Source organism: Papaver somniferum, chromosome 9 (genome assembly GCF_003573695.1).
Source record: "Papaver somniferum cultivar HN1 chromosome 9, ASM357369v1, whole genome shotgun sequence".
Lineage (NCBI taxonomy): Eukaryota > Viridiplantae > Streptophyta > Magnoliopsida > Ranunculales > Papaveraceae > Papaver > Papaver somniferum.
The window spans coordinates 184,911,297-184,922,657 of record NC_039366.1 but is presented as its reverse complement, the minus strand read 5'-3'; the positions used below and the strand labels follow the sequence as shown (position 1 = coordinate 184,922,657).

Sequence of the window (11,361 nt, the reverse complement as noted above, 5' to 3'; positions counted from 1 at the left end):
GGTGATTTTATAATTCTCGTCTCTATCAAAAATTCACCATCAACAAAGACGAAATAAATATGCTCCCAGTGACGATATCATGTGTTCGTTACGGATAGTATACTCAAAATCCTCTATTGAAATACTATCTGTTTATCTAGAAGACAGAGTAAACCAATATTTACATCTGGACCATGTTTGTTTACTCCACGTTTGAAAGGCGCCTAGGCCTCACGACCCTCACCAGCGGAGTGGCAAAAAGCCAACCTCCAAAGTTCCAAACCCATAGGGAAAATTGAAAGCAGAAAACTTTGTTATAAGAATACAATATTATATAGCCTGCCAGCTGCCACACCTCAGACTTACATTGAGCAGGGTTATATAGGGAATTTAGGTTCAAACATTTCATTTTCATTTTCAAGTCCAGATTAATTATGGGATTCAAAAATTGAAAACCCAAAACCGTTTGCGCGCCAAGATTTGGAAAATTCAAAAAAATTTGAATCTGAAAAAAAAATGGAAACTCTAGAATTTCCTTCTGAATCTGAAATTACAGCTTCATCAGCTCTTCTCAGTCTCTCATCATCAACTCAGAAATCTTCTACAACTAATTATTGTTTCATCTCTTCGATTTATACTCCATCTTCTTCGTCTTCTTCAAGGTTCTCTTTAAGTTGAAATTTCTTCTTCTTTGCTGTTTCTCATATGTGTAGCGTAAGTTTTAATTAAATATTCGTTATGATTTACTTGTTGTGCAGGTTTAACAATGGTATTAAAAAGATCTTCAACAACAGCAGAAATGAAGAAGCTAAGAATAAGTCGTCGTCGTTCATCAGTGATTCAAAATCTGATTCTTCTTCAGCTTTGACAACAACTAATTATGAAGAAGCAGCTAATATTATTTCATCTGAAGATTCGGTATCACCGACATCTGATAACCCACTAAGATTTCTCTCAGTTGCAGCTAATTTTAATGAATTAAGTAACCTCAAGGTGATGATCGATGATTCTGTTTTTTAGTCTTATCAATTATTATAACTTCTGTTTTTTTGGATGGGATGATTAACTCAGGTGGTGAAGAAAAGCCGAACAAAAATGTATAAGATCTGTGATATTCAAAACAAGAACTACAGGGCGGCGGCGGTGGCACCATTAAAGGAAACTTCAAGGTCCGAGTCGGCTACATCAACAGTATCAAGTGAGACGAGTGTGGTGAGCCGTCAGTCGTATGCTTTTGACAGGAGCTGTCACACTGCAAGAAAGAAAATAAGAATGATGATGAAGAAGAGGCGGAGGATTATGATGACAACCCCTCCTGAATCTCCTGATAATAATGTTATTAATGCTTCTATTCCCAGTTCCAGACCTAGTCCTGAATTATTAGTTATCCCATCAGCTTATATCTTACGCCGAGCTGAAGCCATACTCAAGGTTCTCTCCGACAATACTGCTGCTTCAGAGACTGAGATTCGTCAAGTACTTGGTGACAACCCTACCACCAGTAAAGCTCTAAGATTGTGCGTACAATCACACCATTGAATATTTACTGCCAATTTCTTTGATTCACTAGAGTATAGTACACTTATGAACCTGAGACGTGTCATGTGATTGTGTTTTGACTTGTTGGATGATCTGATGATTTTGTTTGTAGGTTGTTGAAGGGAAAAGCAGTCAAAAGATCTGGTGCAGGAGGCTCTAGGGATCCTTATGTTTATATGGCACGTTGCTGAATGATTCTGTTTTACTTATGTTATACGTATGGATGGGTATTGTCATATCGTAGTAGTACTACTCACATTTTCTCAGTTCTACAAGTGCCAAAGTTTTCTCAAGTTTCATTCATGATATAGCTTTCAATATATTGTGCAATGCATGTTTGGAAGATAGGGTGTGTACACATACAGCATGTCATAATTGGACTGATCATCAGCCCTAGCCCCTAGCTGCACAGGAGTAGTGGTACTAGCTAGTACGTAGCATGAGACTTAAATGCATATACCTGTTTCGTTTCATAAATTAAATGCATACGATAGAAGTTGTTGGAAACTTACAGCTGTTAGATTTTAACAATTAGAGAAATGAGATCAAAATCTTGTGTCCATTGGTCAAATCCATGGCCCTTGTTATATTGCAGTTTCAGTCTTATGTTGTGCTTAATCAGGGTAAAGCTGCATTTGCAGTTTCATAGTTGTTCTATGCTAGTGTAGTTCTGCATGTAATAACTTGCTAGTGGGTGATCATAATGAGCGAATAGTGGATGATTTGCAGATTATTAAAGGCGCAAGCAGCCGAGACATCGGCGCAGGAGGCCCCAGTGACCCGTATATGTACATGGTACGTATCTAGAAACTCTATTCAATTATTTGTGGCTTGGATATTAGTTTAGTGCACATGTTCCCAACTTTTGAGTTATATGTGTTCTGTCTTTTATTACCGTGCAAGATTTATATTCCGTTATTATCATGCCTGCATGGGAACATATTCTACATGTCTTAGCTCAATTATTGATCATCAGCCCCTTATCTATAATATTACTTAGATATATGTAGCTTGTACACATTTTCATTTTGCTTTAACTTTGGCGTAGGTAAAAAAGAGGCTGATGATGAAGAGAGAGCAACATCTGTAGCTGGCTAGCTGGACCTGGCTTGGTCAATTTTGGAATACTGCTGCTCTCTAGCTATTTAAAAACAATTATCAATTTAGTTTTAGTTTGCCCTCTATATATACGATTACACTTATTATACGTATACTATATGTAACGAAACAAGACTATACATACTACTTTAAGATTTTATCGGGATATTCTCTGCAGCTGCATTTCTTTAATATTGTTGTTAATGACATGTATACTGTGATGAACAAGGGTTGATATGTACTCGAGCGTTCGATTGATGTTGTTGGGAAATTTGTCATAATTTTGACCAACTTTTGGTTAGGAAACACAAAAAATTGATTAAGAATCATGTTGGCCATTATCAATTAAATTCAAACGAGCTCGTATAAAAGAGCCGCATCATTGGCAGAAAAAGCCTGGCCAAATTGGAGTATATCCAAATTAATTGGGTTATACCTAATGAGACAAAATCTGGTCATTTTGAAATAAAACAGAACACTTCTTAACCGTTTATTTTCTAAATGGCTAAATTATCCTTGTTTAATTAGCACTAATAAACTTTGTTTAGTTTAATTAATTTGTTTAGATTAAATAGTTGAATTAAATGTTTGGAATCATATGTTTAGTTAGATTGATCTTATGGATTTTGTTGAAAGATTTTTAAGAAAATAATTTCTTTTTTGAATTTTGTTTGTTAACGGAAAAGAAACCACACTAGTCAAACACTACTAAAATGGGATTGCACAGTTGTTCATCTTACTCAAAATCAAAATCACAGAAGAAATCAACATTTTATGTACTTAATGTATGAAAAGTCAGCAGGGTCAACAAATATTGAAGCTAACGACTAACATTGTCACAATGGAAGTATGATAATGACCACCATTAGTCGGCATATTGGTAATAAATCATGATGCCGACTAAAAGAGTTTTCACATACAGAGAAATGTATAATAAATGCTTCATTGGTCGGTAAGGTATTAATTTCTTAACCCGCCGACTAACACTAAGTCGTCAAGTTAGTTTTCCCAACCTTGCCGACTAATAGCAAAAACGTACATAGAGAAATCGTTTTATGGCAGTTATTAGCCGACAAGGTTCAAGTTTTCAAAACATGACGACCTTAATTACTGCAACACTAGTCGACAAGGTATAAAGATGAATACCGTGACGACCCTGTGAATGAATTTCCAGATCACGATATTCATCCCAAGAAGATGACTATCAAAATAAAACTTGATAAGTCATCAAGGTAGACGAAGAAATACCCAGACGACTATATAACTGTTAGAGCACTGCTCGGTCGAACTCGTAAGCGTTGATATCTCAAGCTTGTTGTCAAGTTTAGTTGCCAAAACTATAAGTCTTGATTTCTAGTCTACTTATAGCTAAGTCTCATATTAGGATAGAAAGTGTAGTTGAGCATTAGGCTTCACAGAGTTCATCAATTGAAAAAGAAGAACTACTAAGGGGAGCTTGTGGAACTTCATAAATAAAAGGTATGTGGAGACTTGGACTCATCTATCACTCCAAAGTCTATCTACTCTATCTCTTATTTGAGACAAAAGTCGTATAGCTTTCAGTATATTAGATCACTGCTCGGTCGAACTCGCAAGCTTTGCTATCTCAAGATTGTTGTCAAGTTTAGTTGCCAAAACTATAAGTCTTGATTTCTAGTCTGCTTATAGCTAAGTCTCGGATTAGGATAGAAAGCGTAGTTGAGCATTAGACTTCACGGCGTTCATCTATTGAAGACAAAGAACTACTAAGGGGAGCTTGTGGAAATTCATCAACAAAAGGTATGTGGATACTTGAACTCATTTATCACTCCAAAGTCTATCTACTCTATCTCCTATTTCAAACAAAATTCATATATCTCTATAGCATTCGATTATACACATTTGATATTCCAAACTGAGTTTTACTCGTTTACATATTTCTCGAAATATGTGTTTGTAAGCTTTCGCTTTAACCAAGTTCATCTTATATTCTTGACGAAAGTCAAAAGATGATCATGTGAAAATCACCTTGTAACATCTTACATGATTTGTCTAAGACAGTCATTTGGTGTAGACTCGGAATGTTTCGTATTGATCATTCGATCACTTGAAAATTGCTTCGAAGCTAATAGTTTGTGTGAGGAAGTTATTGTCGTCTTCTAAGAATGTTTCAATGATTGAAATGGGGAGTTTAAAACAAATAACTGTGATTGGATATAGCACAGTATGCATACTTGTATGCTAACTGTTGCAAGTTATTCCAAGTCCGGGAACCATGGTATGCATACCCGTACGCATATTGGTTGGTTTAATGAAAGTCATGGAACTTAGTATGCATACCGGTATGCTTACTGGCGTGAGTTTCAAGTTCCGGGATTCAACTGAGTTAGGAAGGTATACGTACCCGTTCGCATACTGGAGAGCCCAAACTTAGTCCGACCACTTAGGTATGCGTACCCGTTTGCATACTTGAGTAGGTTATGTTCTAAAATCGGTTTGTTCATGAACTAATACATTTATATAATAAGGAATGCAATCTTTTGCAAATCGTGGCTAATATGTTCACGAATTTATTCGAGTGATCAAAATCGATTTTGCTTCAATTGTGTCTTATATACTTCTATGAGAATATAAACAATTGAACAATTCTAGAACTAGTTTCATTTGAGTCATTTGAACTAGTTATGGTTAAGATGAATAAGGTTGATATGAAAGTGTTCACATGGCTAACTTCGGTTAACTATTGTTAAACCAACAAGGTGCACATGTTTAGGTACGGTTACTCATATCTAAGTGAAGTCACTTTTCATTTGTGTGTAACAAGCTAAGTTCGATCAAACAGTTGAAAGATATTAACTTGAGTCTAATCAGGTTTTCATCTAACGATGACGATGAATATTGAATGCTTTGTTACCAAGGTAGCATTGATTGCAAACCCTGATTTGAAGACTATATAAGAGGGAACTCTAGAAACTGGGAAACCTAATCCCCACACCTCATGTGTGATACTAGTTGCGACTAGAGTCGATTCTCCTTTAACCTTAGGTTTTTCCAAAACCCTGTAGGTTAACGACTTCATTGGGATTGTGAAGCCAGACCCAACTATTTTCTTTGTAGTTGCGTGTTCTGATCTTGTTGTTTTCTATCGTGATTGAGTATTATCTTATCTAAGATTTGCTCGAGATTTAATCTCTGATAGGCAAGATAAAAAATAGTCACAAACATCTTCGTCTCATCGTTTGTGATTCCACAATGTCTTGTTTCGCAACCATACAATTAAGATTATTGTGAGGTGATTGATATTACTAGGATGTTCTTTGGGAATATAAGACCGGTGTATCAATTGGTTCATGTTCACCTTGATTTATCAAAAGACAGAAAAAAAACTCTTAGGTATTTCCGTGGGAGACAGATTTATCTATTCAATAGACTTTTCACTGTGAGACATATTAGTTTATCAAGTCTTCGACTTTGGGTCATAACAACTCTTAGTTGTGGGTGAGATCAGCTAAGGGAATCAAGTGCACAGGGTCCTGCTGGGATTCAGAGGCGTAAGGAACGCAACTGTACCTTGATCAGTGTGATGTTGGTTAGTGCTCAACTACATTCCAGTCCGAAGTTAACTAGGAGTAGGCTAGTGTCCGTAGCGGCTTAATACATTGTGGTGTTCAAATATGGACTAGGTCCCGGGGGTTTTCTGCATTTGCAGTTTCCTCGTTAACAAAAACTTCTGGTGTGTGTGTGTTATTTCTTTTCCGCATTATATTTGTTTATATAATTGAAATATCATAGGTTGTGCATAAGTTCAATCAATTGTGAATCCAACCTTTGGTTGTTGATTAAATTGATTGACACTTTGATATTGGTTTCTGATACCATCCAAGTTATTTGAGTTGAGAAATTGAGATATAACTCTTGGATATACTTTTTTAAGATTGAGTCTGACTCTCTAGTTGATTCTCTTGAAAGTATATTGGAATTAGTCCATACAGATTGCCTAAACGAAATATTGGGTGTGGTTGTTAGACCATCGTTTTTTTAATAATTGCAAATCAACAATTGGACCCTATTTTGACAATCAAATAACAAAACAAAGTATTGGTCGCTAGGTTGGGAAGGAGAATGGTCTCATTTGAGTTTGATAAAAACAAAGGCTTGTTTTTTAATCAACGAGTTTTTCTTGAGATAAAATGATGGAGAAGGAAAAGAGAAGGATGGAAGATTAGAAATAGTGGTTTTTAGTTTGGGAAGAAAAATTATTCGATGAGGGTATTTAAGTAAATTTAATTTAGCCGGGATGAAAAGGAACCTACATTTGGGGATACTCTTATAAATTGGGAATTGACTAAAACACAAAATAAAAGCATTTTGAAGTAAAATAAATACTCCTTCCAAATAATTTAGGTGTACCGCCATTTCAAATAAGTTAAAAACCGTCTACACACAAAAAATGGGAGTTGCCCTACGTGGATTTACAGAGGGCTGATTTTGTGTGGCCTACCCAGCATGTAACGGTCTTTAGCTTGACTAAATACGTAATATGTGTATAATTTTTTGAATCCCTTATCAATATATTTTTTATGAAAATAAAATTCTACTTGATTAATTAGATATTAATTTTTTATTTGTTAATAGATTATTTGATTAAGAAAAACATATTAATTAGTTAGATTAGTTTGTGTTATAGGGTATCTGGATGTACATTCAGAAGTTGTTTTTTAACATCTGGAAGTCGAGAAGTCAGAAGTCAGTTTGGCAATAATTTTTCAGAACGACTTCTAGAAGCAGAAAAATCAACTTTTTGTGAAGCAAAATAGGTTTGCTTCTAACTTTTACTAGAGTATTAGAAGCAAACCTAATACTCAAATCAGAAGCAGATTTATATCCAAACGCGCTACTAGAGTATTAGTTGTTGATAGAAAATAATACGAAGAAAATTTTTGTAAAAAGTGGAAGAACCAGGGTAATATCTCATAGTCGCGGCATCTTATTAATCAACTATCCATGCCGATTTTTACATACATTAGTCGATGAAAGTCATGCTGATTGCTTAACATTTTTTACATATTTTATTCTGCAATAAAGTCCGCATAGTCAATAGTTTTTGACCATGCCGATTGTTGCATTATTTATTTTATACTTTCCTTATCGATAGTCGGCATGGTGTTCAACAATGCATAGTGTGAATGTTGAACAACATGTTTGTCGGCATGGTTTTCATCAACTAAACTATGCTGAGGTTAATTGCAATTACAACTCATAAGATTTATATTCGATTTAAGATTCAATACAAATTTATGTTCATATTTAAAACGATTAAGCGACTTTAGTGAAAATAAACAAACTCAACGATCGACACGGTCTCAAGGTTAAAGTCCATGCCGGCTTAAAAAGGAAACTTTTATGTTTTTAGATATTTAGGACACCCCTCATCAGTATTTTTAGCATTGTTTAGCCATGATCATCCCCTGATTTGTAGAAGTATCTCCAAATATGGGTTTATAAAAACTAGTATGTGACATAAACTGTTATTAGAGAGAACACACTTTTACTGAAAAAATGTTGATTTTGGTCTAACTTAAATAACTTTCAGTCAACACTGGATGGATTCACTATCCAAATTATTGAATATGGCCTTTATGTTGAAGTCTAATTAGCACTTAAATATTGCGGAGTTCATTCACTATTATATTAAGAATCGTAACATTAGTAGCTTTTGTAAAAAAAAATTATGTCAGAGCATTGCTCGGTCGAACTCACAAGTGTTTCTATGTTAAGTTTGTTGTCAAATTTAGTTTTAAAAACTATATCTTGATATCTAGTCTAAAATTATTTAAGTCTCAGACTAGGACAAAAATGTAGTTGAGAAACAGTGGATCACGACAATCATTATTGCATTCTACCGTCTGGAGGAGAAGATCAACCGAAGATTTTGGAGAATTTCATCAACAAAAGGTAACTGAAGACTGGACCACCTATATCTCAAGTTATATTCATCATTCTCTCTATCAGACAGTGTCGCATAACTAATTAAACTATTATGCATAGACAAGAATTCCGAGTGAAGTTTATCTGGATAATTACTTCTCGAAATATAATGACTAAGCTTAATGAAAATTTGTTCATGCTTGATGAATTTCAGTTAAGGACAATTTATTGTTCGGAATCAAAATCATGATTCAAGTTTTATCGTTCGAAAATATCCCGGAACAGTGACATGTGTCATTGATGTTATCCGTGAATGTTTCGAATCGATTTAAAGAAAAATATATAATTGCTATATATTCGGGTACAAGATAGTGTTATCAGTCCTACAAACTGGAAAAACTGTTATGAGTCTGAACCCGTATTACATGTACTCGTACATGTAGTGGAGTATCTATATATCGACTTGCAGATTTGTGGTACGCATATTTTTTATGAATACCATGTGAAAACTCTGTTCAACTCATGAAACGAATCGGTATGCATACTCGTATGCAAACCATTTTGGAATTGCGGTTACAGAATCAGGTTACTTTACAAACCGGTTACGTACCAAAATAGTTTTGTGTTTCTGAACTCGATTCAAATATTCCAACCGGTATGGAAACCAAAATAGTTATGTGGACTCCAGAACCGGTCGTAGTCTTAAGGTTTCCAAACCGGTACACATACTTAAATAGTTCTGTTAACTCCAGAACTTAGTTTGATTAAATGTTTACAAACCGGTACACGTACTCTGACTGACCTGAGTCACGAATGACTATGGTATTTGTACTTTGTGCATTTACTAAACCATGTCGATTATCTTCAAGTGCGATTAAATTATTTCTACGAGATAATTAGCATTTGATTAATTCTCTAAAACACTAGACTTATTTGATCATATGATTGTGACTCAAAATTAGTGTCTTAATTGTTCATGAAAATGAATATTAAGCTTTTAAGTTCAAATCGGATAGTTTCGGATAACCACCTTAAACATAGTCTTTGTACACGGTTCAGTTACGGTTTCACCTAACTAGAGTGTATTTCTTGTTTATGAAAATTAGATTCAAAGATTCTGAAAAAAGCGGGGGTCTAACAACCACATACAATATTTCGTTTAGGCAATCTGTATGGACTAACTCCAATATATTTACAAGAGAATTAACTAGACAGTCAGATTCAATCAAGGAAAATACATCCAAGTGTTATATCTCAATTTCTCAAATCAATCTGCAATCGAGCATATACAAATCTGTGAGCCGGATTAATATGAGAAATAAGTTGGATGGTACCAAAAACCAATATCCAAGTGTCAATAAATTTCACTCAACAACCAAAGGTTGGATCCACCAATTGATTGAATTACACACAACCTGTGATATTTCAATTATATAAAAATATAATGCGGAAAAGAAATAACACAGACACTAGAAATTTTGTTAACAAGGAAACTGCAAATGTAGAAAAATCCCGGGACCTAGTCCATATTTGGATACCATACTGTATTAATCCGCTACAGAATCTAGCCTACTACAAGTTAACTTCAGACTGGAATGTATTTGAGCCCTAACCAATCTCACACTGTTGATTAAGGTATATTCGCGTTCCTTACGCCTCTTGAACCACGCGGATTCTGCGCACTTGATTCTCTTAGCTGATCTCACCCACAACTAAGAGTTGCTACGACCCAAAGTCGAAGACTTGATAAACAGATCTGTCTCACACAAAAAAATCTATTGGATAGATAAATCTATCTCCCACAGAAATACCTACGAGTTTTTTTGTTTTGTCTTTTGATAAATCAAGGTGAATAGGAACCAATTGATACACCGATATTATATTCCCGAAGAACAACCTAGTAATATCAATCACCTCACAATAATCTTGATCGTACGGTAACGAAACAAGATATTATGTAATTACAAACGATGAGACGAAGATGTTTGTGACTACTTTTTATCTTACATATCGGAGATTAAATCTCGAGCAAATCTTAGAGAAGATAGTACTCAATACGATAGAACAAAATAAGATTAGAACACCCAACTACAGAGAAAATAGTTGGGTCTGGATTCAGAATCGCAATGAATCCTTTAAGTCGTTAACCTATAATGGTTTTAGGAAAAACCTAGGTTAAAGGAGAATCGACTCTGGTCGCAACTAGTATGACACAGGAGGTGTGGGGATTAGGTTTCCCAGTTACTAGAGTTCTCCCTTATATAGTCTTCAAATCAGGTTTTGCAATCAATGCTACCTTGGTATCAAAGAATTTAATGTTCACCATTAGATGAAAACCTGATTAGAGTCAAGCTAATATCTTTCAACCGTTAGATTGAACTTAGCTTGTTACACACAAATAAAATGTGCCTTCATTTAGATATGAGTAACCGTACCTAAACGTGCACACTTGGTTGGCTCAACATTAGTTAACCGAAGTTAGCCATATGAACACTTTCATATCAACCTTGTTCATCTTTATCACAACTTGGTCAAATGACTCAAATGAAACTAGTTATAGAGTTGTTCAATTGTTTATATTCTCATAGAAGTATACAAGACACAATTGAAGCAAAATCGACTCAAATGAAACTAGTTATGGAGTTGTTCTATTGTTTATATTCTCATAGAAGTATACAAGACACAATTGAAGAAAAATCAATTTTGACGAATCGATTCATGAACATTATAGCCACGGTTTGCAAAAGATTGCATTTCTTATTATATATATGTATTTGTTCATGAACAAACCGATTTTAGAACTTAACCCACTCAAGTATGCAAACAGGTACGCATACT

General features: G+C 34.8%; 1 protein-coding gene across 1 annotated transcript; it reads left to right on the top strand.

Annotated features, from left to right (window-relative positions):
* The first annotated feature begins 495 nt into the window (after positions 1-495).
* On the top strand, positions 496-1,709 carry LOC113312966 (uncharacterized serine-rich protein C215.13-like). The gene is made up of 4 exons (XM_026561701.1): positions 496-641; positions 738-972; positions 1,051-1,496; positions 1,631-1,709. Exons 1-4 carry the CDS (start codon positions 496-498, stop codon positions 1,707-1,709), a joined length of 906 nt encoding a protein of 301 aa, XP_026417486.1.
* The last annotated feature ends 9,652 nt before the right edge of the window (positions 1,710-11,361 follow it).